Below are 27,203 nucleotides of genomic sequence, written 5' to 3' on the forward strand. Positions count from 1 at the left end.
GAATCGTTTTTTGGACATAGCTCGGTAAGTAATTGTCCGATTAATATGAAACCTTGAAAAGGCACATCCTCGGGTCCCCAGCAATATACCTGGCAAGTTAAAAGTATATCGGACCCGTGGTTGTCGAGAAACAGCGGTCACAGACAAACAGACGTACAAACGTACAGACGTACAGAGATTACTGGAATTATAGATAGATGAGTCATGGAGTAGATCATACGAGAAAAAGGGAGGATGGCATCCATAGTAATTAAATGGCACACGGATGGTATTAAAATGCTGGAATGTTCTGTGTGAGCATTTAATCCGCAGGCTCATGGAAGCAGCAGGTGAGGACTGTCATGAGACCAATCCGGGAGTTTTTTTTTTTTTTTTTGTATACAGAATCGAGGCTCATGAAAGAGCTATCATTTATCACACAAACAAATCAAACGGACAAACAAAGGATATAAAAGGGGAGCGGTAGACAAGATGGGGAGAGAAGGGGAAGCACACAAACACAACATATGAGAGCAGGGACATCTGGCGATCTGTGGGAGGGAGAGGGCTTGGGAGGAGGAGGCGTGGGAAGGGGGTGGGGGGGGGGGGGGGAGGTGGGAGAAGTATAAAACACAAGGACACTGCAAGGACTTCCAGGAAAGAAGTTGATATTTCAAAAAAGTGGATTTGGGGTGAAATTAACGGGGGTAGAAAAGATCAAGGTTTTGGATGGGGGAAGATAAGAGATGGTGGTGAACAGCTGTTTTAAAGACCTGGAGGGAGGAGTGGGATTGAAGGGAGTGGGGGAGTTTGTTCCAGAGGCGGGAGAAAAGGGGAATGAAAGAGTGAAGGTGAGCAGAGAGCCTAGACTTTGGCAGTTTAACCATAAGAGGGTTGCAGGCAGATCTTGTGCGACCTGAAGGAATATTGGGGGGGACAGAGCACAGAGAGAGCTGGGGGAGCAAGGCCGGAGAGGAGTCGGTAGAAGACAGAAAGACCACCAACCTGCCTGCGGTGAGTGAGTGAAAGGCCCTCGGAGTTGACTACATCGCAGGAGATTCCAATGATTCTGAAAGCTTTGGCCTCAACAGCGTGAAGCCGAGCAAGGTGTGAGGCAGGAGCACCAGCCCAGAGGGGGGAACAGTATTCCATTGAGCTGCGGATGAAAGCCTTGTATGTGGTGAGGAGCTCAGGTGTGCCAAGGAAGGACTTCGCACGACGGAGGATGCCCAGTCGGCGACTGGCTTTGGAGGCCAGCTTGGAAATGTGATTTTCCCAAGAAAGATCATGGCAGATAGTGAGACCCAAAAGCTTGAGCGACAGAACTTCTTGGAGAGGATTGTTGAAAAAGTAGATGGGAGGGTTGTCCAGTCGGTCCTTTCGGAGAGACATTGTAAGAGTGTGAGATTTGTCAGGATTGAAAGACATGTTCCACTTGTTTGACCAGTCTGTGATTTTGTCCAGGTCTGCAGAGAGTGAGGAGGCTGCAGACTGCCGATCTGAGGGATGAGGAATGGAGCGGCAGATAGTGGAGTCATCAGCAAAGAGATAGAGAGGATTTTCCAGAGAGTCGGAGAGGTCATTGATGAAGACCAGAAATAGCACAGGGCCCAGAACACTACCTTGGGGAACTCCAGCCAGAACAGGACGGGAAGGTGAGAGAAATCCATTCAGGGCCACACGTTGCCTACGACCAGAGAGGAAATCCGCAAGCCATGAGTGGAGATTTCCCTGAATACCATAGGAGGTGAGTTTGGTGAGCAGAGCTGGGTGCCAGACCGTATCGAAGGCACGTGATATGTCAAGTGAGACAGCTCTGATTTCCTGTTTGGCATTGAGGACCTCCATCCATTGTTGAGACAGCAGAAGCAACATGTCCAGAGTAGAATGACCTGGTCTGAATCCAAATTGATGATCAGAGATCAAGCCATTGGAGAAGAGGAAGGATTTGATATCTGAAGCAATGATGGATTCCATGACTTTGCTGATAATTGGGAGCAGGCTGATTGGTCTGTAGTTGCAAGGATCTGTTTTTGCACCTTTTTTGTGTAAAGCGGTAATGTTTGCTGATTTCCAAGATGCTGGCAGATGACCTTGCGCAAAAGAGAGGGTGAAAAGAACAGAGAGAGGGTGAGATAGAGCGGCAGAGCAGGATATTAGGACCCGAGGGCTGATGCCATCTGGTCCAGTTGCAGAATCAGAGTCGAGGTTTGATAAAAACTTCTCCACCTTATCAGGAGAGAAGGACACAGAGTCCAGGAGCAGTTGGGTTCGACTGGGAAAGGTGGGAACAGAGAGAGATGGGTTTGGGACACAAGATTTTGAGGCAAACACAGAGTTGAGGCATTCGGCTTTGTCACGTGCGGTGTCAACTGTGTAGCCATTTGAGGTAAGGGAGGGGATGGAGGGGGAACAAACACCAGAAACGGATTTGACCAGACGCCACCAAGATTTGGAGGAAGGAGACAAGTTTGAGAGTTCGGTCTTGAGAACGGAGAGATATTGTTTCCTGGCTCTCCTGAGAGTGGACACACACTTGTTTCGGGCTTTGTGAAAGGAAATGAGATTGCCTTCAGTTGGATTTGCCTTCCAAGACGCAAAGGCAAGTTGTTTCAGGGCAACAGCCTCACCACAAGATTCCGTGTACCATGGACGGGAGGAAGGGTATGACAACTGAAGACGAGATGGGATAAATCTGTGCATGAGAGAGAGCAATTTACTTTGAAAGAATTCCCAGGATGAGTTGATGTCAGAGGCGGTAGAGATGGGAGACCAGTCCAGATGATTGATGGCTGCTTGAAGACCGTGCCAGTTGGCCTGAGTGAAATGCCAGACTCGTCGATGCTGAGGAGGCTCTCTGAGAATGGTCAGAGAGATGTCCACTTTTACAAGCACATGATCAGATGAGCCGATTGGAGCAGAAGAAGAGCAGCAGACATTTTCAGGGAAGTTAGTCATAACCAAAATGACTAACTTCCCTATGACAATGACTAACTTGCATAACAGGATGGAAAATGACGAACTTCCCATCCTGTTATGCAATTTGTTATGTTATATCACCTTTATCTATCAACTAGCAGAAGTACCCGGCATTGCCGGGCGGGGGAGGGGAGGGAGCGAGCCCCTTGGCAAAGCGAGCGATTTTTTTTTTCATAGCGTCATAGCGTTTCATATCGTTCATATCGTTCATATCGTTCATAGCGTCATAGCGTCATAGCGATTTTTTTTTTCATAGCGTCATAGCGTTTCATAGCGTCATATCGTTTATAGCGTCATCACGTGATCGCTCTGAGCGAATCAGCGCCCACCTGCTCTGATTCCGTGCGCTGAAATAAATATGAAAAAAAAAAAATGGATCGTCAAATATTTTGAGTTCGGCCATGTTCGTCCCAGGCTCAATGGCCATGTCTATGCCAAATATCAAGCACGTAAGCCTCCGTTTAGGAGTCTATCGGTAACAACACACACACACACACACACACACACACACACACACACACACACACACACACACACACACACACACACACACACACACACACACACACACACAGTGTTTTATATATATAGATATTGTTGAAATGAAGATTAAATAGCTGTATGTTGAAAAAGTCTAAACTTTACATGGGGTGTACTTACTTTTTCACGTGACTGTATATACCACCGTATATCTATCACCGGCACCGATCTCGTGTAGCAAGATGGGTTTACCTGACAAAGTTAAATAAATAAAAAAACTAACACCAGAATGAGAATCCCAGCCTTGTTTAAATAAATGCATATATACACTTTGTTATAAAATCGAAAGATATGGTAAATTTGGTCAGATTTCACTCCAGATTTGGACATTATTTATTCTACAGCATCCAATCATCATGTCCGAATCCAGATTTTGATGATATGCTTCAATTATGTAATGATAATCAATCGTGTTTCCAAGGCAAGGGACATTTGAGTCGGCCAAAACAAAATGGCAGCTTAACAACCCAGCGAGGTGTAGTGGGCTGACCAAGATGGCAGGCCGCCATATTGGTAAACCACCGCATCGGTTTTTTTTCTTATGAGCACCTCGTTAATCATTTTCAAAAAGGATGTTATAACACACCCAAACACCCAGTTTTCATCCTTGCAATCTGTTGGATGTCCAGGTGTATGCATGCAAAGTTTTGGGCTGGCAGGTTTCATGGTTTTGGAGTTATGGAAGAGACGGATGGATGGACGGGCGGACGGACACTGCCTTTTATTATTAAAGACTAATATGTTAGTCAGCTTTTTGATGTGGTGAAGTTTATTGGTAGCATATTATCCAGGTTATAATAACTTGTTAATTTCATTGCCGTCATGACAGAATTTTGTATGCCGAGTCGTGATCAAAATGCATTATATCTGGTTATCTGTATCCAGACGTCACTCATTTTGTAGACACTTGTTTTCTTATGTTTTGTTTTGTCTCGTGCCCTGAAAGGAGTCGAGTCAATAAAATTAATTCATTCACATTGCAAATGCATCGTCATATTTTCCCCACAACCACCACAGCCTACCTCAACTACTTCCTTCTTCCATTATGCACACTGTTAAACAATGAGTTTGTTGTCCAACATCAATCTTTCTTCAGTGTAATCTGTTAAATTATGGTGTCCGAGTACACAAACTTTTCTTCACTAATCTTTGTGTGTTGTTAAGGCCATTTTCTTTCATCCGAGTCATAAATCCACATCAAAGTGCTCACAACACATTGAGCAACTTTGTTGACTTCATCCGATTGAGGGCTATGAAATATGTTATTACCCCCCACACATGCAAAGTGAAAAGTGGGATTAAGCAATTGGTTCAGGTTCGTTCGTCCGCCTGTCTGCCTGTCTCCATTGGTAGGACAGTTCACCTAACTCCACCTACAATTTCCACTTGGGAAAAAAAATAATCATAGTCACCATGTTGGTGCATCCTGTTATGCAAGGTCAAAGGCATCTTCAGAGCTTTCATATTCACGATCGCCATGCCCTTACTACAAGTTTTCTCTTCATTGTAAAAGGATTTTGAGCTGATAGGTGTCACAGGGCTTGTGAAGTTTGGCCTCGGTGATCGAGGCAGCGGTCTATTAACTTGTACAGGTCCAAATAACTGTCATTCTCTCAAGCAGGACTTAAACCCATGTCATAAAAGGTTTTTGTCGAAGGTCATTATTTACTTTTAACGATGTGTACCTATGCATCAGGAAGATAATTGGTTTTGTGTTTAATGTCACATATCGTTTCTGCATATCTCGCGGGATTTTGAGTTGGACAAGTGACCATGACAGGCCATGACCTTGTTATGCTCACATTGTTTCTGTGTATCTCGTGGGATTGTGAGTTGGACAGTCAACCGTGAAGGGCCATGACCTGCTCATGGTCACATATCGTTTCTGTATATCTCACAGAATTGTGCATTGGACAGGTGACCAGGATGGGTGGGGAAGGGGGTTGTAGGTTTGATGTGGGGAGGGGATTGATGCTTTAGTGTTGGGATGGGAGGATTAAGGACTTCCCATTGGGGGGCAGGGGAGGTTGACGAGTTGTGGTGACGAGGCGGAGGTTGGTGACTCAGGGGATTGGGGGGGGGGGGTGGGGAGAATGGGGGAGTTGACGACTTGGTCACATTTTACATTACGTGGAATTTCAATGGGTGCCTGCTAGTGGAATTTTTATTCAAATTGAAATATAGACCTGAACACTGCACAGGTATCATGTTCTATGACCTCTGTAGTTATCATTCTGTTTTAAAAACACAAGCACAATTGACTTATGCACATATGCACACACTATGCCAATTCTTACAGTTTTGTAGAAGGCTTTGGACTGCAGGCTGAGATTGTCAGACTTTGAGACAAGATCATCGAGTTTCTCCCCTCTTTGCATCAAAGACTCCATAGTGTTGTGCTAAGGAGGAGGAGAAAAATTGGAGGTAGACTCCACTGCAGATGTGACACACCAAATTGTAAACGAAACAGAACACAAAGTCATAAAATAAGCAATACTAATTCAAAATGAAGAAATTGCAAATCGAAAGAGTACTAGACAAGAGTTAGTGAGCATATGGCCTGGCAGAATGCTATAGACTTTTAGAGGTACGCAAACTCGCTTCTGAGCCGTCTAGCCTGGATTCAAATCCAGACCCAGCTGTAAGCCATCACCTGGTGTTTTGGAGGCTGGGCGATTCATCAAAGTGTGTGCATTGCCTCGGATTGATGTTAATCTGCACCTCCCGTCTACCGGCATTAGTTTATGGACGTTAGAGATCCCATGGTGTACTTCACAAAGAATAGACGAGTTACTGCCGGCACCTTGGCCAAATTCCAAATTCCTGCCCTAATCTACTGGGGGCACTGCATCAAAACCACAGCAGCTTTCCAGCAATAATGCAACCAGCAGCCTCAGGCTGCATACAACATGAACGAATGAATGAGCGTACAGTGCAGGTGTCAGTGTTCTGCGCTGTAGACATGACAAAATATGGAAAACAGGAAGTGTGCTTATCCATGCTTTCCCACTCAAGTTTATAACATACCAGGATGATTTTGGTTTCATCAAGTTCTGCTTGAACTTTAGTGAGCGCGTCCGTTTCCCTGGGATTCTGCGAGAAAAGCATTGTATTCAAATGGATGATTACAAGCAAAAATGAAAACAAGACATGCAGATAAAACAATTATCCACCTCAATGTGTGCGAGTGATATTGACCAAATGTGGGTAATCCAGAGAATGCCATACTTTTGAGAAAAATGTGCTCAAATAATTTGTCATCTCATTTACCACCTGCATTGCAGCAGCCCCACTGATTTATATGTGTGAAGCTCTATGTCTCTCTTCTCTCTCTCCTCTCTCTCTCTCTCATCGCTCTGACTTTGTGAAGGTGGGGGTTCACCATCCTGGATGTGGGGGATATCTGGGTCGCCCCTGGCAGATAGATCGGCTGCTCTGTGCAGCGTGTTTGTTTGAGAGAATAGTCTGGGGCTATACAACAAAACAACAACAACTGTTACGGATTCGTCACTTCCGTTGTTGTGGTTTTCATCCACTGTAAACATTTTTGATTCCATGTACTATTATTGTCGTCGTTTAAGGGAGATATGAATGAATGAATGAATGATCGTTTTAAGGCCATTTTCCCCACTAGAGCGGGGGTTAGCCTTGCGGGCCCCATGACAATCATGGTTCCCTGTTTGAGGTAATGTTTTTATGGCCGGATGCCCTTCCTGACACCAACCCTTGGTCACGCTCTTACGATGCGCAGGGATACGGTGTACCTATTCCAACTCGGGGTACTCACCGTGATCATTCATCCCAGCAAGCTGGTACTCAATTTGCTGACCTCGGAAGGATGACAGGCTGAGTCAACCCCCCTGGCGTTAATTCAGCGATCGACCGGGATTCGAACCGAGGATCCTAGGATCCCAAGCCGGCACCCTAACCGCTAAGCCAACACCAGGAGATAGAGATTACTATTTGCAAAAGGTAAAAAAGTGAATGTTTTAAATGAAACCGGAACCAGACGACGACGAAGAGGAAGAGGAGGGAGAGAAGGCGGAGCGAGTGAGTCGGAGAAGAAGCCTAGCTGCTTTGAAGTCTGGAGCGAACGATTGGTGAACGAGAGTCACGAGTGAGCTTTGGGTTTCCCGGGAAAGGGATTCCTGCGACAGAGTTGTTATCGCTGTGACAGATCAACCTGCGTGTCAGGTTTTGCGGTCGATTCCGAGGAGAATCATCGTAGTGCCGTTACACCTCGAGAACGGGCCGTCGGCCATTTTGACTCGCGCGCTTGGCGCTTCGCTCAAGGTTTTTCACCGCTTTAACCATTTTCACCGCATTCAGACGTTAATCTGGTGTGTGTTTGTGTGTAACGTGGCTTTTGGAGTGGGAAATCTGTGGTTCGCCGATTGAGAGCCGTCAAACGTCCATACCTAAAGGTGTGATTTCCCCGTCGCTTCTCGAGGACACCTTCGCCCATCTTTGGCAGTGTAACTGTCAACCCAACGGGATTCTGGTCTCGATACGACATCGTATGGACGATCACTGGAGTGGATCGACTTTGGCTTGATGCGGGAATAGAGACATTGGGAATGTTCTTCTTTTCGTTCACTTGGAGCACAGTGAGTTTTATTGTACGAACCTGATGGTACCATCATAGGAAATACGTATCGGTTGTACAATTGATTACTATTGTTGTTGTACTGTTATTCTTGTGTGATCTTAATATAATACTTGGTTGTTGGTAACAATTGGTGTGGTTTCACCATTGATCTTTGACATACAGAATAACATCTTTCTGCCGTGACTCCTCTCGGGGCTCGGAGGTACACCGTGACCGGGGTTTGGGGAGGAGCAGGTAACACAACTTACAAAGTCTTTTATTCCATTTGGCTCAGTCAAATGTAGATTTTAATCATTACTAGGTGACAATGTTGTTGTGAAGAGCAACAGGTCGAGATGGTTTGGTCATGTGTTGAGACATGAGACATGGGCCCCGTGACAATCTGACAGAAGATTGTCATGGGGCCCGCAAGGCTAACCCCTGCTCTAGCGACACAATGGCCTTAAAATGCCTGTTGCTTTGTTGTTGTACTAGGTGACAATCGCATTACGTTGGGTGGTACTTAAAGTGCAACCCACATGATTGCTGTTGTTGCTGTTGTGTTACCAGTCAGTTCTGCCTGAACAGATCAGCGGCACAGAGACAGCCGATCGATCTCACAGGAGCAACCCAGAGATCCCTCACATCCAAGATGTCGTGCTCTTGCCTACATTAAGCCAGGACCGCCCAGTCTTTCATGGCAGTGTGTGGAGCGACCTGGCAGTGGTTGCTGGTGTCATCGATGGCGATTCAGGATTGCTGTTGTTGATGTTCTATCACCCTCCGCCAATCTCATCCATTAAAATTGCAATATACCATCCCATCTCCAGTCCTTGACGTTTATATCCACGAGTAATAAATACTGTATATGAGTAGGAAGAATAGACTGGTAATAAATAAAAAAAATTTAACATTCCAAGTTGCAAAGGAAAAGAATTTATCCAAAATGTTCTGGACATTACATTTTCCAAAGGTAACATTTATCATCATGTGTTTGAACCAAATGTCAAAAAGATCAAATACATAGATCACTTCCGGGTTCGGTTGCGAGAGGACGCTGGCGTTGCATATTCGCCGCTTCTCCGACTGGATGGATGTACAGGGTCTGCTTCTACCTTTCTGACCTGACATCTCACACCTGTCCTGCCTTTTCACACCCGCACGTGCCGCGTGTTCTCCGGCTGGATAACGGAATCTGCTTTTGATGGTACGGAATACGGAATTCGAAAGGCCCGCTCCCGTTGATTGTGGCCGTGGCCTTGTTTGCCGGTGGCCTTGTGGCCTTGTTTGCCGCTGTGGTCTTGATTAGCGGCTGCAGTCGTTTGCCGCTGCGTTTGCCGCTTTGCCTCCTCGACCTTGGCCTCGTACTCGTCCCTTCGCTCCTGCCTGGCATGGCTCTGAAGTACTCCGCCGCAAGGCTTCTTCTGCTCAATACCCGCTCCACCCCATCATGCATCTCTGCCATCAAATCAAATGGACTCCTCCGACGACCCAGGTACATTCACCGTGGCTCCGGTCGCAAGTTTGTTTATTTGCAATCAGGTCACTCCATCCCCGTCCTCTGGTCGGCTCAGCGCACTCTCACTCTTCGTCCCAGCGCACCTGGTCACAGCAACCCACACGATCGCACCTCTTGCCTACGAACCCTGGCTAAATCACCTGAATTCATCCCTGCTGTTCAAAACAACATCAAGCTCACCCTGTTCAACACCCGGTCCCTCAACAATAAATGCCTCATCCTGAACGAATACATCCTGGATAACAAACTGGACTTTCTCTGTCTCACCGAAACCTGGCAACAACCTCTGGACTACTACACACTCAACCTCACCACACCCAATGGATATTCCTACGTCAATAAACCACGCTCGGAGGGCCGAGGTGGTGGAATTGCCGTTATCCACCGTCAAGACATCAAGACCAACCTCATCTCCATCTCATCTGCTCCATCATTTGAACACCTGGCTTTAAAACTCTCTGGTCACACGCAGTCAGTCATGGCTGTCGTCTACCGCCCTCCCAAACCACACCCATCATTCCTGTCTGACTTCTCCTACTTTCTGACCCAGCTATGTTCCCTCTCCCCCTCAATCCTCCTCCTTGGTGATTTCAATATCCACATGGACTCCACTGACTCCACAATAACCACTGACTTCACTGATTTACTCACCTGCTTTAACCTCACTCAACATGTCGACTTTCCTACCCATATCCGTGGTCACATTTTGGACCTTGTCTGCTCCACTGGATTAAATTTGCACCATCTCTATGGCTCCGACCTCACCCTCTCTGACCACTTAGCCATCACTCTGACCATCAACATCCCCGCCCCAACACCAAGGCATTATCGCACAATCAACTTCCGTAAGCTAAACGCTCTTTCACCTACCTCATTCTCATCCACCCTCTCTGAAAAAATGTCCACTTCTCCCTTCATTGACCTCCACACCCCTTCCGACCTCACTGACTACTACAACCACACTCTCTCCTCCTGCCTTGACCAGCTTGCGCCTGTAAAAACCAAAACAGTTTCTTTCACCCATTCTGCTCCCTGGTTTACCCCTGAACTCCACCTGATGAAAACTCGTGCTCGCCAACTTGAAAGACTCCGCAATAAAACGGGTCTCACAGTTCACTCCCAAGCCTACAAGGACCACATACAACACTACAAAGATGCCCTCTCCCGCGCCCGCTCTGCCTACTACTCTCAAATTATCCACTCTGGCTCCGGAAACCCAAAAGCACTCTTCTCGACAATAAACAAACTCCTCCGCCCCCTGAACACCACCACCCAGTCATTCACAGTAGACAACTGCATCTCCTTCCTCTCTTTCTTCCAACGCAAAATTGACAACATCTACAACAGCTTGACCACCGCCGCACCCGCTCCCCCTCCAACCACCTGCCCCCCCTTGTCCTGCCATCCCCTGTCTCGGTTCTCCCCAATCTCTCCTACTGACCTCTCTGAACTCCTCATAGGAATGAAAACTGCCACCTGCACTCTTGACCCCATCCCCTCCAGCTTTGTCAAAGCCTCCCTCCCTGCTCTCTCTCCACTTATCATTGCAACAATAAACTCCTCCCTGTCTACAGGCATCGTCCCACCTTCCCTCAAAATTGCTGCTGTTACCCCCATTCTAAAAAAACCTGGTCTAAACCCTGACACCCTAAACAACTTCAGACCCATCTCCAACCTACCCTTTCTGTCAAAAGTTTTGGAACGCGCTGTAGCCACTCAACTCAAACATCATCTCTCTGCCAATAACTTGTATGAAACATTCCAATCCGGATTCCGCTCCAACCACAGTACTGAAACTGCTCTCCTCAAAATCACCAACGACCTTCTCCTCTCCTCTGACGCTGGCAACCTCAACATTCTCGTCCTCCTCGACCTCAGCGCTGCCTTTGACACCATCGATCACACTATCCTCCTCACCCGACTTGAATCCACCTTTAACGTCACCGGCACTGCCCTCTCTTGGATTAAATCATACCTCTCTGACAGATGCCAGTTCATCTCCATCAATAACTGCAAATCCCCCACTGCTCCCCTCCCCCAAGGTGTCCCCCAAGGTTCAGTTCTTGGCCCCCTCCTCTTCATCCTTTACCTGTCCCCGCTCGGTCACTTAATCCGCCGTCATGGTCTCCAATTCCACTGCTTCGCCGATGACATCCAGCTTTTCATCTCCACCAAGTCCGTCTCCACCGACACCCACTCTATCCTGACAAACTGCATCACTGAAATAAAATCCTGGCTTCAAATCAACTTCCTCAAGCTTAACTGTGATAAATCTGAAATAATCATCATTGGCCCAAAAACGCTCACAAAATCCACCCATAACTTTGCCCTCAACATCGACGGTATCCCAGTATCCACCTCCCCTCACATCCGGAATCTTGGCGTCATCTTTGACCAAACCCTTTCCTTCGACAAATACACTAAACAGATCACAAAGTCAGCCTTCTTTCACCTGAAAAACATTGCCCGTCTCCGCTCATCCCTCTCCTCCACGGCTGCAGAAACCCTCATCCACGCCTTCATCACCTCCCGTCTGGACTACTGCAATAGCCTCCTCTATGGTTCACCCTCAAAAATCACCAATAAACTCCAATACATTCAGAACTCCGCTGCCCGTCTACTCACTCATTCCCGGACCCGTGACCACATCACCCCCGTCCTTTACAAGCTTCACTGGCTCCCCATCCCCCAGAGAATCCAGTACAAAATCCTCCTCTTGACATACAAAGCCCTCCATAACCTGGCCCCATCCTACCTGGCTGACCTCCTCTCCAGACACACTCCCACCCGCAACCTCCGCTCTGCTGGTACCAACCTCCTGACCCCCTCCATCCGGACCAAATTCAGATCCTGGGGGGACAGGGCCTTCTCCATCGCTGCTCCCACCCTCTGGAACTCACTACCTCACACCATCAGAGACTCCTCCTCACTCACCACATTCAAAACATCACTAAAGACCCACCTGTTCAACGCTGCATTCAACATTCAACCCACAGCATTTAACCCCTGACTATCTCTTCTCCTTCTCCCTCCTTTTGCTTTAAATATTTCCCTATTGATTCTTGTCTTGTCTTTTTGATTCTTGTCTTATATATATGCCGTATATCGCTGCTGTTTGTTTTCTTGATTCTTGTCTTTTTGCAATTGTTGTTTTCATGTATTGTTATGCATTATGTTTTCCACTCTGTCAAAGCGCCTTTGGGCTTCTGGAAAAGCGCTATACAAAATAAATGAATTATTATTATTATTATTATTATAGAGAGCTACAGATCACAATTGATCACGTTGTGACAGACGGGGTTTGCTTCGTTCCGGTATTGGTGTTCAAGATGGTCGAATCATACACATCCTTACGTTGCTTTTAGTGGATCAAGATTGAACGTTGGACACCTTCACTTAAGACTTGCATCTTCACCCTCTAATAACCAAAATATAATAGTCATTAAAACACAAAAGAAACAGAGAGAGACCACAAGACAAAGATGAAATAGGACACAATGAGATGATTTTACCTGGTACTTGGCTAAATATCCGTCGAGAGCGATGTAGTTGACAGTGGCAGGCGACCCGCTAGGCCAATCGATGTTTTTCACCTGCATCGAAAACTCGTCCAACACCTGCAGAATAGCATATGTGTTTCACACCGAAGGTCAAAGGAGTTCATTATTTTTGGCAACAATTAATGCCATGCACCACGATGGAATACGATGGGACAGATAAAAAGACCGTAAATGGCCGTTCAAGAGATAAATCAATAACCAGGAAATATATGGAATACGTCTTTCAATCCTGACAAATCTCACTCTCTCACCAAAAGGCCCATCTGGCAAACCCTCCCTTCTACATTCTTCACAATCCTCTTGAGGAAATTCAGTCATTCAAACTCTTGAGTCTCACAATCAGCCATGATCTTTCTTGGGAAAACCACATTTCAACGTTGACCTCCAAAGTCAGCCTTCGACTGGGCATCCTCCGTCGTACAAAGTCCTTCCTTGGCAGACCTGACCTCCTATCCACCTACAAGGCCTTCATCCGCAGCTTGATGGAGTACTGCTCTCCCCTCTGGGCTGGCTCCCCTGACTCACGTCTTACTAAGCTTGACGTCGTGGAAACCAAGGCCTTCAAGATCTTTGGAATCACCCATATTTGAAGCCGAGTCTATGCCCCCCCCCCCCCCCCCCTCCTAGGTTTTTGCAGGGATCACACGGTCTGCCATCAACCCCCTTCTGGTGAAACTACCTAAATCCAGGATCACTGCTCACTTCCACTAATTAGTTCCTATTCTTGGCCCGCTGTGGAACAAACTTCCACATTCTCCTCATTCTCTTCAATCTCATTCTTCCCTCCACGTCTACAAGACAGCTGTTCACCACCTTCTTGGATCGTCCCCTATCCAAAATAATGATATTTTCAAATAATGATCCTCGTTAATGCCCACTCCCTGGCAATCACATCCCAATCCCTCCTCCTTCCAAATTTCCAGCTTTTCCCTCCTGTATCCATCTTATCCACCCCATGCATCCTCTCCTGCCACCATTCCTCCTCATTCCCATTGTTTGGCCAAGTCTCTCTCTATCTTGGTGTTTCCCCCTCTCTCTCTACTGTTCCTTCAAACCTGTTACATCCTGATCTGTTCAGTGTACTAGGATTAGCTTTTCCACGAGCCACAACCATGTAAACAAAAAAATTCCAGGCCAATGGTCAAAGGTTTTAGCAATGAATGGGTTAACCCCAGCGCTGTTGCTACTGAACAACACACACGTGGCAAGATATTACCTTATTGAGGAGTGTAAATGCAACACGTGTGGGGTATTCATGGTCAGAAATAACCACTCCGGCAAGACCATCTTCCTGAATGTACACGTGACAAAGGTATTCTGCAAACATGCACACGCGAAGCTAAACAAGAGGGGGAAATGCCTTGCAATACATGTCCTAACAGTCCCAATGAATGTTCTTGTTCCAAGCAAAAAGGGCACAACTCCGTGAAAGATTGGCAAAACACCCATAAACTCAAACTTGTTCTGTACCTTATCATATAGTAAAGCCATGTACCAATCATAGTAAAGCCATGTACCAAGATTCAGTCGAATACACTACTCACAATAAGTTGGGGATATTATGGGAGAGTTTATATTTATTTTTATAAGGGTTCGGGTTGGGGTATTGAAATCAAGAATGCTGTGTTTTTTCACACTCATTAATAACCATAGAATTAGGACCAACAACTTTTTTCAACATAATTAATACACAAAATCAACCACACCGAAAAACCTGCCAATATCCCAAACTTATTGTGAGTAGTGTACGTCAAAGGGTATGGGAAAAAGTGCAGAAAACCACAGGTGGGACGAACGGACGGAGAGCAAACCTATAGTCTCCTCCGGGTAAGGAAATAAATTCCAACTTAACGTGGATCTCAAAGAACGTCCACCTTGGAATCGAATCATATGTTATTAACGTCACCTATCAATCATGAATAATTATTGGTTGAAACCAATTCACCCAAACTAAAAACAAGTCAATGAGACATAGAACAACTCAACTTGGACCGTTGCCTTTTTCTGCCAAGAAATGTCTAATTATCTCAATCACGTGACGTGATGTCATCTTGGAAATAAATAAACTTGTGGGAGCAGCTCTCATGCAAGAATGAGGGGATAAAAGGGAAGATCTAATAAAATTCAAACCCTGCATGATAGCGGGGTCCAAGAAAGGTCAGAAAGTAACAAAGATACGTTAAATTGTGATCAACGAGCTCTTTGTTTTGATTCGAGCCGAGATTAGGCCAAATTGTTATAATCAAGTGATATTAAAATTATTCACAACCGACATATAAAAGTCGATTATGCATTTAGATTTGAAAAGCGTTTGGAAGTTTTCAGATGAGCTTTCAGCCGCATCTCAGTTGCTTCGGTCATTTGCTCTTTGTCGGGTGAATTGGCGGGTATACAGGTAGGACTTCAAATGTCAAAATAAGACTATCGTCACAGGAGGCCAGGTCACACAGGTAGGACCTCAAATGTCAAAATAAGACTATCGTCACAGGAGGCCAGGTCACACAGGTAGGACTTCAAATGTCAAAATAAGACCATCGTCACAGGAGGCCAGGTCCGGGCAGTATTGGAGGTGACCAATCTGCTCGAACCAATGGTCGCGAATGACGGTCAGTGTAATACGGGCCTAATGAACAGGTACATTGCCAAGTAGAAGCTTATTTTGGTTCAGAATCCCAATATTCGGGCGGTCAATGTACTTTTGTGAGGCAGATTACTTTGACATGCCAGAACTAGACAATTTGACGTCGCGATGTCAACCCATATGCCTCTGCCCGCATCCAGTCTTTGCCCTACTCCAACCCTTGACCCAAGACCGCTTGACCCCAATATCTAATCAGTACATATAGGCATCACAGTACATGTTACTTTCGTCACAATCCTCTTGAGGAAATTCAGTAACATGTACATAAACATATACATGTCAGTTGGATATGCAATGGACAGTTCTTGAAACTTGAGACACGATGGCAGCCGTTGCCATTGACCGTGACTGCTGGGGATTTTGGAGGTGAGGGTGGGGTGTCCATCTTGCTTTGGTGGTGGTGCTTCGTGACTGTGACTGCTTGACTGCATTATTTTCTCGGGCATGGCTGGGCCGCTGGCTGATGCAAAGCCCCCCCCCCCCTCCGTTACAGCTAGTTGGTACTCATTTTGCCGACCTCAGAAGGATACCAGGCTGAGTTGATACGCCTGGCGTTAATTCAATGGCACGACAGGGGCTCCAACTTGAGACCCTACGTTTTCAAGCCAGCCATGTTAACCGTTAATCCAACACCAGGTTATCTTGCTTTGATAAGGGAGATGCCCAAGTGTATCACTATGCATGCCTCCCATCGTTTCGCTGACAGGTTTCATCAAGACATGTTGCCCTGTACCTCACAAATCACATGTCAATAAGGATGTGAAATTAAGTGAAACGAGAAAAAGGATCTTTTATAACACATAGTTGTTGTTATGGCTGTCGTTGATGTTGTTTGTGTGCTCTTTCTGTATCCATTGAAAGGGTTCCTGTTGTCGTAGAGGACTGAATGTTAGCGTTTTAACCGCTACATTAAGCTGCCATTGCCACATTTTCTTCATAACCCTAGAAAGAGAGTTTTCAAAAACAGGCATCCTTATGATTAAATGGATACAAGTTTTTGTTCAAAGTAAATCGATTATTCGCTTTCCAAAGGGACCATTTTTAATTCTCTACAACAGCAGGATGAAGCGTGACACAGACTGACACTTCTCCTTTTAGTAATTGACGAGCAGATAACCCAGATCCACCTGGCTGTTGTAAGGGATTCGGTTTCAATAGAGTGGAATATTTAGGGAGTTTGACAGGAATGTCCTTGGGAATAGTGACGGGGACCCACATAAATTCTGTGTAATGTAAAATGAGACTTCGTCCTCAACCCCTCCCCACCCCCCCCCCCCCAACCCTATGCCCACAAGCCCCACTCCAACCTCAAGTTCTCAACCCCCCCTTCCCAACTCCATCACTTCTCTGCCCCCACCCCTCCCACTTCCAACTCTCTGTCCTCCACTCCCCCTTTCTTATGTCCTCAACCCCTCCCCCCTCCAATCCCAACTCGACGTCCACACAATAAACACAAACTGTTAAGACTGATAATGTTTCTCGGTAAAGAAAATCGACGGAAAGGTCATTATACATTGATAGAACCAACTGAATAGTTTGTGGTTATATAAAATGTTATACTTTCGGTAGATATGCATCCAACAACTCTGAGCCAATACACTACAAGTGTGTGCAACAAAAATGAATACAACTCGAAATTGCATGAATATCGATATTTGTAAACCTCCGCATTCACTGTCCGGACCCCCAAGAGCTCTTAAACGAGGTATCATTCAGCACTGTGCATGCTGTGGTTACGACGTTTACCCCATTCACACATAAATGGTCAACTTGCATTTATATATATATATAGATCGTAAAAACGCTGCCTTGAAAAATTCCGAGTTCTGTGGATATTCTAGCGACTAACAGGGAGATCCTCCACGTGCAACGCCTCGGCCTCGGAAAGTTTGTGGATCGGTGACATGTGAAGGCCGTCCTTGCCTGGAGTCATCTTCAAGAAACTCACATCCACACTTCCCATTTGGATAAGGTGGAATAAGAGAGCACACCTTTAATCATCCATGGATTTCTTACGAGCAGGCACGTTCTTCCATAAAGAAAATGTGACGACACTTATTTCAGGACGATCCATAATAGTTTGACGTAGCAAAATTCTGGGTTCCAAAACCAAACAGCACTTACAGGTGAACATTGTAGTTTCAAGCCTGTGTTTTTCGTTTCCAGGAAACAAAAGTATAACCTTGTTGCACATACAAGATTAAGAATAAAACAACTCTTCACTTTGTCCATTTTTAATGAATGTGCCATCATGAACGACAAGTCGCACCTTGTTCCTTCACCGATGCCCGGGTCCCCTTGTTCGTCCGCTCCACGATGATCGAACTCGTGAAGACCATGAACTCCTGTACACTAACAATGAAAACACAACAAATGAATAACACTGAAAATGTCATCAAATAAATAACGCACTCCCGTGGGGACGGCACGATTCACATCTCACCCAGTTCTATGAAAAAATCCAAAAGAGGAGACGTCGTAAGCAGCTTTCAAAAGATTCGCTTTGGATAGGCCTTTGTAGAGAATGCTGATGCAGTAAAGCTTCATGATGACTCTTAGGTCTCAAGTCGGTTTTTTTTATTAGACTCCGCTGTCAAAAGAACAAGAAAGTAAATGTAAACAGCATGCCAAGAACGGATTCACCTGTGCTTCGGTGTAACTGGCCTTTCTTAAACTCGAGGGCAAACTAGTACAAGGCCAAGCAAAACAAACACAGCATTTGGAGAATAGAGTCCAAACAAATCCCATGGGTGGGCATCGCATGGGGAGTAGTGCGGGTGCGGTCATTGATCTTTAATTGACACACTGACGATGGAGAGAAAAAGAAACATCATGATATGGCGTCGCCGGTACCCAGTGTCCCGGGAAGTTCCACTGCCCCCCTCCCCAAAGTCTCTGCCTGCGTTTGTCTGAAGTCAAGTCCTGTGTTGTCTGATGTCACCATCTGCATGCAAGTGTCTGGTTTGTCTGACGGTTCTTCCAAGAGCCTGAGATCCCAGAAGAAAAAACTACAATAAAGCCGTCATTTTCACATCCTCAAAGCATTCACAGTTTCTCGGTTTGTTTTCTTTTTTCATACTCAGTCGAGGCTCGTGTAAGAGCTAACACAGATAACATATAATAAAGGGAGCAGGAGACAAGAGGGGGGCAGAGAGGGAAACAACAACAGTAGAGAACAGGGACATGGGAAGATCTGTGGAAGAGAGAGGGCTTGGGGGGAGTTCCATGGGATAAACAAGATGGACACGGCAGGGGATTTCAGGAGAGAAAACAGGGAATTTGAAGGAGGTGGGTTTGGGGTGGTAGGAACTTCCCTTTGGAAACTCGTTGCTCTTCAATAAGATAATATCGATAATATGTAACTTTCCTCACGTGAGGAAGAGAAGGAACAATTAGTTGTATATGGAACACAAATCAACGTCAACCACAATCACGAGCTGAAGTAATACATGGGAAAACGTGGAAATACCGCACTGTACCCGGACAAACAACTTGGCGATCACATTGTGCATTTGGCACACAGATGCTGAAATCGGCTCGGAAGGCGAGTTGGTAAAAACCAAAGCGAAACTCTGTTTCTTCATTTAATTTGCCTTTCAACGTTCTATTATTTTATAAACGTTTCGATATAAAATGTCTTTTTAATAAGCTACTCACTTAAAACCATTTTTATATGACTTTACATTAGTGACAAAAAGTTGAAATGAAAAGGTAAGGGGGAGAAATTATACACACTGCCCCGATGACGGAAAATTAATGATCGAATGTGACGAATGCCAAGAGTGGTACTGTGATGGGTGATCAATCGATGCCTGCGCGAACGATGGATCCATTGATAGCGCAGCGCAACACCCCGAAATAAAAAAAATCCAATGTATTCAAAACCCGGGCTGTGGAGCGCCCACTCAAGCGCTGTGTCCATGATATGATATCCAAACACCTGGTGGAGCAAGGCGATGGTTTCACCTGCAGTGTGTGATGGGGCACCGTCATGGATGAACCATGCAAGTCTGAGTTGGTTTGGGGACAGTAGTTGAGCGAGATCAGCGTGGAATCGACGTAAGACCTCAAGGTACCGCTCACCGTTGACTATCACCGTGTCACCCTTGGCGTCCTCGAACCATACGGTCCCAGCATTCCCCATGTAGCATTCAATGCACAGAAGCAAGTGGACTTTGGGTCCGAGAGAGACGTCTCAGACACCTCCTCAGGAGGCTCATCACCCCAGAAGATGTTGTTGTGATTGTTGATAGCCCCATTCAAATGGAAGCGTGCATCATCACTGAACCACAAGGAGTTGATCCAATTTGGAGACCTTTCCATTCGGTCACTGAACCAATCACACATTGGTACTCGTCTTGTCGTGGCATTTAGAGTTAGTTTAGGCCTTACAGATATGATGTACGGATAGAGCTTGAGTTCAGAGGTGAGAAGGTACCACACACATGAGGCTGAGATCACCAGTTCTCAGGAATGCCGACGGTGGGATTTCTTTGGATTTTCGAAAACAGAATCTCTCACAAGATCAATGTTACCTTGGTCCCTGGTAAGACTGGGTGAGCGGCCACTGTTGCCTTTATTTTGATTTTTCACGCTTCCATGTCTTTAGAAGTGCTCCACAAACTGCTCCCATCGGAAGATCCATTACAGGTGTGAACATTGTAATACTGACAGTATTGGCGGCGCACCTGCAGGTAGGAATTCATCTCAAACCACAAAGTCACGATTTTCACTTTTTGTTCCGCTGTGAACACCATAGTTGATGTAGGGTCCTACTGAGAACATAAAATTGGGACAAATATCATTGAGTGCACCATGTATGTGGTGAGCGAGCATCGACACCACCGGTGAAAATCTTATTTATAAATGCACCTGTGCTCCGTGCCGCCAACATTTATACAGTTTATAACTCAATACAATTTAACATTCGGATTCCTTTGAAAGATTTCACTCGTGGATCCCAAATATCGCACGATATTTCAAAAACAGTCACCATTACGTACGATTAAACTCATCAGTAATTTAACCACGACACCGGCACACAATGGCCTACTTTTTAGACATGTATCAGCGACCGAAATCTACACAGGGCAAGCAGTGACGTCACTTCACTTAGGTCTGCGTGCTCCGACATGCAGCACGACAGGTGACGCTGCACAAGCATCAGGCAATTTCAGTGAAATCGTAAAGAACATGCGATGGGATCAAAGACAGACAATGTGACATGTCGTTGAATAACTTATTAAAGCGATTTTATTCACGTATCGTCAATAACGTACACGCACGGTCAATTTAACGATTCATTCCACTCTGATTCATCATAATTTAAAGATAAAAATGTAATCGCTTCTCCGAAGGCAAAACATACCGAATCCAAAGTTTGTGAAGACGCAGGAACCAGGGATTGGGGAAAGTCGAAAAGTAAGGAAAGTAAGGAAAGAATTGCCGCTTCAACACAATAATCGCGTCGCGACTGTACTCACACCAAGCTCGCAGCGAAGCCGATCGGCGAAGTGACGTCACTTCCGTTTAGTGAAGAACCCAATTCGCGTATTATGTTATTTTTTATTTTCCTCACGCATAATTGTAATTATCATATACGTGTACACGATCTACACGAAAGACTTATTAAAATGCTTTCGTTTTGTATTGGTCACAAAAATAGATGCCAACTTAGTACTTACGGAGGAGAAATGACACGCCGAGCTTAAGGTACACCGGGACGAGTGGGAGTACGATCGGGATCAGGATGACGGCGGGAAGGTACAGTACAGGGACATCACCAAGGTGTTTATTGTTGTGGTTTGGTGGAGAATGAAGATGGATGTAGGGTCTGTAAAGAGGAAACACCGACGGCACATCCACCTCTTGACGAGACCCTCTCACTCTCAGCTCTCAAGTACCTTGCAATCGCTTCAGTCTACACCTGTAGAGCTAGCCAATCACACAGTCTACACCTGTAGAGCTAGCCAATCACACAGTCTACACCTGTAGAGCTAGCCAATCACACAGTCTACACCTGTCGAGCTAGCCAATCACACAGTCTACACCTGCAGAGCTAGCCAATCACCCAGTCTACACGAGTAGCGCTAGCCAATCACTCAGTCTACACCAGTAGAGCTAGCCAATCACCCCGTCTACTCCAGTAGGGCCAGCCAATCACTCAGTCTACTCCAGTAGGGCCAGCCAATCACTCAGTCTACACCTGTATGGCTAGCCAATCACCCAGTCTACACCTGTATGGCTAGCCAATCACCCCGTCTACTCCAGTAGGGCCAGCCAATCACTCAGTCTACACCTGTATGGCTAGCCAATCACCCAGTCTACACCTGTATGGCTAGCCAATCACCCCGTCTACTCCAGTAGGGCCAGCCAATCACTCAGTCTACTCCAGTAGGGCCAGCCAATCACTCAGTCTACACCTGTAGCGATAGTCAATCACCCAGTCTACTCCAGTAGGGCCAGCCAATCACTCAGTCTACACCTGTAGTGATAGTCAATCACCCAGTCTACTCCAGTAGGGCCAGCCAATCACCCAGTCTACTCCAGTAGGGCCAGCCAATCACTCAGTCTACTCCAGTAGGGCCAGCCAATCACCCAGTCTACACCTGTAGCGATAGTCAATCACCCACATACCTCAGCGGCTAACCCACACCAATACCCACCAGTCCAGCCAATGATCATGCACCTCTAGTCTATGCCCAAATGCGTCCAGCTACGGTACCTATCGCACTCAAATACACCCCTATGTGGTGTTTCTGCTGCCACTACCCCTAACGGAGACCACCTACCTGCATTAAGGTCTACGACTATGTCACATACCTACCTACCTGCATACATCCCAGTATCCACCTCCCCTCACATCCGGAATCTTGGCGTCATCTTTGACCAAACCCTCTTCTTCGACAAATACACTAAACAGATCACAAAGTCAGCCTTCTTTCACCTGAAAAACATCGCCCGTCTCCGCTCATCCCTCTCCTCCACGGCTGCAGAAACCCTCATCCACGCCTTCATCACCTCCCGTCTGGACTACTGCAACAGCCTCCTCTATGGTTCACCCTCAACAATCACCAATAAACTCCAATACATTCAGAACTCCACTGCCCGTCTACTCACCCATTCCCGGACCCGTGACCACATCACCCCCGTCCTTTACAAGCTTCACTGGCTCCCCATCTCCCAGAGAATCCAGTACAAAATCCTCCTCTTGACCTACAAAGCCCTCCATAACCTGGCCCCATCCTACCTGGCTGACCTCCTCTCCAGACACACTCCCACCCGCAACCTCCGCTCTGCTGGTACCAACCTCCTGCCACCCCCCCCCCCCCATCCGGACCAAATTCAGATCCTGGGGGGACAGGGCCTTCTCCATCGCTGCTCCCACCCTCTGGAATTCACTACCTCACACCATCAGAGACTCCTCCTCACTCACCACATTCAAAACATCACTAAAGACCCACCTGTTCAGCACTGCATTCAACATTCAACCCACAGCATTTAACCCCTGACTATCTCTTCTCCTTCTCCCTCCTTTTGCTTTAAATATTTCCCTATTGATTCTTGTCTTTTTGCAATTGTGGTTTTCATGTATTGTTATGCATTATGTTTTGCACTCTGTCAAAGCGCCTTTGGGCTTCTTGAAAAGCGCTATACAAAATAAATGAATTATTATTATTATTATTATTATTATTAAGTATCATCCCATTCCTCCTTTATAAGGGTGTGGCTCCTGATTCCGCCACGTGGACCTGTGGAGTGTGGTACATCACAATTCACTTCGCCTTGGTGATCTCCACATCCTCATCAAATAAGCGGATAAATCTAATTCGTTTGGTGTTAATTAAGCACAGGTGTGATGGGCCAAATGGCCGCTGACGTTAAAGTGCCTTGTATAACATTGTCGAACTAGGGGAAAAAGAAGATGAAGAATCAGAGGAGGAGGAAGAAGAATTAGACGTCAGGGAAGAAGTAACCGAAGAGGAAGAAGACGACGTTACGATAAGCGCACTCCGTGTGGTCGACAGGAAGTGCTAACGCGACGTGGCAAACCATACGGCTGCGCATGCGCGACAAGCGCTGCGGCCCGCCATCGCCATGTCTGGCAGTTGCACTATGGAGCGGTTAATGGTGTCCTGGTTCCTCTGCTTGGTGTCCACCTTTCAGCTTTCTTCAGCTCTGTACTTCCACATTGGTGAAACGGAAAAGAAATGTTTCATCGAGGAGATCCCAGACGACACTATGGTCATAGGTAATGGCGCTTTACAAAACGTTATGACGCATGTTGTGTCCTGGATCATGATCTGGGACTGTTAGTGTTAGGCCTTTAGTCAAGATTACAAACCGGTACGAGTTTGCTTTTGTTCAAACATTTGTCTAACGTCTACCTTTGTGCGAGATTGCCCACAAGGAATATAAGTATAACCTACCTGTTAAACACAAAGAAGATCCAACTATGTTACATACCTATCTACCTCGACTATGTGACCTGACATGCCGATCTACCTCGACTATGTGACCTGACATGCCGATCTACCTCGACTATGTGACCTGACATGCCGATCTACCTCGACTATGTGACCTGACGCCGATCTACCTCGACTATGTGACCTGACGCCGATCTACCTCGACTATGTGACATGCCGATCTACCTACACTATGTCACATGCTGATCTACCTACACTATGTCACATGCCGATCTACCTACACTATGTCACATGCCGATCTACCTACACTATGTCACATGCCGATCTACCTCGACTATGTCACATACCTATCTACCTCGACTATGTCACATGCCTATCTACCTCGACTATGTGACATACCTATCTACCTCGACTATGTGACATACCTATCTACCTCGACTATGTGACATACCTATCTACCTCGACTATGTGACATACCTATCTACCTCGACTATGTGACATACCTATCTACCTCGACTATGTTGCATACCTTCTATCTACCTCGACGATGTCACATACCTATCTACCTGGACTATGTCACATACCTATCTACCTCGACTATGTCACATACCTATCTACATCGACTATGTCACATGCCTATCTACCTCGACTATGTGACATACCTATCTACCTCGACTATGTGACATACCTATCTACTCGACTATGTGACATACCTATCTACCTCGACTATGTGACATACCTATCTACCTCGACTATGTGACATACCTATCTACCTCGACTATGTTGCATACCTATCTACCTCGACGATGTCACATACCTATCTACCTGGACTATGTCACATACCTATCTACCTCGACTATGTCACATACCTATCTACCTCGACTATGTCACATGCCTATCTACCTCGACTATGTGACATACCTATCTACCTCGACTATGTGACATACCTATCTACCTCGACTATGTTGCATACCTATCTACCTCGACGATGTCACATACCTATCTATCTCGACTATGTCACATACCTATCTACCTCGACTATGTCACCTGCCCATCTACCTACACTATATCACATGCCTATCTACCTCGACTATGTCGCATACCTATCAACCTCGACTATGTCACATACCTATCCACCTTGACCTGACTGTCACATACCTATCTACCTCGACTATGTTGCATACCTATCCACCTTGACTGTCACATACCTATCTACCTCGACTATGTCACATACCTATCTACCCCTAGCTGCCTCGACTATGTTACATACATATCTACCTCTAGCTGCCTCGACTATGTTACATACTTATCTACTTCTAGCTGCCTTGACTATGTTACATACTTATCTACCTCTCGCTGCCTCGACTATGTTACATACTTATCTACTTCTAGCTGCCTTGGCTATGTTACATACTTATCTACCTCTAGCTGCCTCGACTATGTTACATACCTATCTACCTCGAGCTGCCTCGACTATGTTACATACCTATCTACCTCTAGCTGCCTCGACTATGTTATATACCTATCTACCTCTAGCTGCCTCGACTATGTTACATACCTATCTACCTCTAGCTGCCTCGACTATGTTATATACCTATCTACCTCTAGCTGCCTCGACTATGTTGCATACCTATCTACCTCGACTATGTCACATGCCTATCTACCTCGACTATGTCACATACCTATCAACCTCGACGATGTCACATGCCTATCTACCTTGACTATGTCACATGCCTATCTACCTCGACTATGTTGCATACCTATCCACCTTGACTATGTCACATACCTATCTACCTCGACTATATCACATACCTATCTACCCCTAGCTCCTTGACTGACTGACTTACATAACTATCTACCCCGAGCTGCCTCGACTATGTCACATACATATCTACCTCTAGCTGCCTCGACTATGTTACATACTTATCTACCTCCAGCTGCCTCGACTATGTTACATACTTATCTACCTCTAGCTGCCTCGACTATGTTACATACTTATCTACCTCTAGCTGCCTCGACTATGTTACATACCTATCTACCTCTAGCTGCCTCGACTATGTTACATACCTATCTACCTCTAGCTGCCTCGACTATGTTATATACCTATCTACCTCTAGCTGCCTCGACTATGTTATACACCTATCTACCCCGGGCTGCCTCGACTGTTGTTACATACCTATCTACCTCGACTATGTCACATACCTATCTACCTCGACTATGTCACATACCTATCTACCTTGACTATGTCACATGCCTATCTACCTCGACTATGTCACATACCTAGCTACCTCGACTATGTCACATGCCTATCTACCTCGACTATGTCACATGCCTATCTACCTCGACTATGTCACATACCTATCTACCTCGACTATGTCACATGCCTATCTACCTCGACTATGTTGCATACCTATCCACCTTGACTATGTCACATACCTGTCTACCTCGACTCTGTCACATACCTATCTACCCCTAGCTCCTTGACTGACTGTTACATACCTATCTACCCCTAGCTGCCTCGACTATGTTGCATACATATCTATCTCCAGCTGCCTTGACTATGTTACATACTTATCTACCTCTAGCTGCCTTGACTATGTTACATACTTATCTACCTCTAGCTGCCTCGACTATGTTACATACTTATCTACCGCTAGCTGCCTCGACTATGTTACATACTTATCTACCTCTAGCTGCCTCGACTATGTTACATACTTATCTACCTCTAGCTGCCTCGACTATGTTACATACCTATCTACCTCTAGCTGCCTCGACTATGTTATATACCTATCTACCCCTAGCTGCCTCGACTGTTACATACATATCTACCTTGACTATGTCACATACCGATCTACCTTGACTATGTTACATACCTATCTAACTCGACTGTGTTACATAGCTATATACCCCTCTCTAACCCAAGCCTGGTGTTGGCTTAGCGGTTAGAGTGCTGGCTTGGGATCCTAGGATC

General features: G+C 45.9%; 2 protein-coding genes across 5 annotated transcripts in view; one reads left to right on the top strand and one right to left on the bottom strand.

The window, feature by feature from the left end:
* YKT6 (YKT6 vesicular SNARE protein) overlaps positions 1 to 21,345 on the bottom strand; it is a 31,688-nt gene extending 10,343 nt beyond the window's left edge. The window contains exons 1-7 of one of the 3 annotated variants that reach the window (XM_068111372.2): positions 21,290 to 21,345; positions 18,250 to 18,396; positions 18,076 to 18,158; positions 14,382 to 14,482; positions 13,118 to 13,222; positions 6,526 to 6,591; positions 5,796 to 5,897 (exon numbers count right to left, since the gene is read on the bottom strand). In XM_068111372.2, coding sequence (XP_067967473.1) covers positions 5,796 to 5,897; positions 6,526 to 6,591; positions 13,118 to 13,222; positions 14,382 to 14,482; positions 18,076 to 18,158; positions 18,250 to 18,353 — 561 coding nt within the window. In that variant the 5' untranslated portion in view covers positions 18,354 to 18,396; positions 21,290 to 21,345. Of the gene's footprint in view, positions 1 to 5,795; positions 5,898 to 6,525; positions 6,592 to 13,117; positions 13,223 to 14,381; positions 14,483 to 18,075; positions 18,159 to 18,249; positions 18,397 to 20,891; positions 20,960 to 21,174 lie in introns of those variants that run through there. The other 2 variants (XM_068111371.2, XM_078773703.1) reach the window with 2 other exon arrangements.
* A 2,292-nt stretch (positions 21,346 to 23,637) lies between these two features.
* Positions 23,638 to 27,203, top strand: part of TMED4 (transmembrane p24 trafficking protein 4) — a 56,182-nt gene continuing 52,616 nt past the window's right edge. The window contains exon 1 of one of the 2 annotated variants that reach the window (XM_068111374.2): positions 23,638 to 24,057. In XM_068111374.2, the coding sequence (XP_067967475.1) occupies positions 23,904 to 24,057 (154 nt within the window). In that variant the 5' untranslated portion in view covers positions 23,638 to 23,903. The remainder of the gene's footprint in view (positions 24,058 to 27,203) is intronic. The other variant, XM_068111373.2, reaches the window with a different exon arrangement.

This window comes from Myxine glutinosa, chromosome 3, assembly GCF_964187855.1.
Source record: "Myxine glutinosa chromosome 3, kmMyxGlut1.1, whole genome shotgun sequence".
In the NCBI taxonomy this organism is placed as follows: Eukaryota; Metazoa; Chordata; class Myxini; order Myxiniformes; family Myxinidae; genus Myxine; species Myxine glutinosa.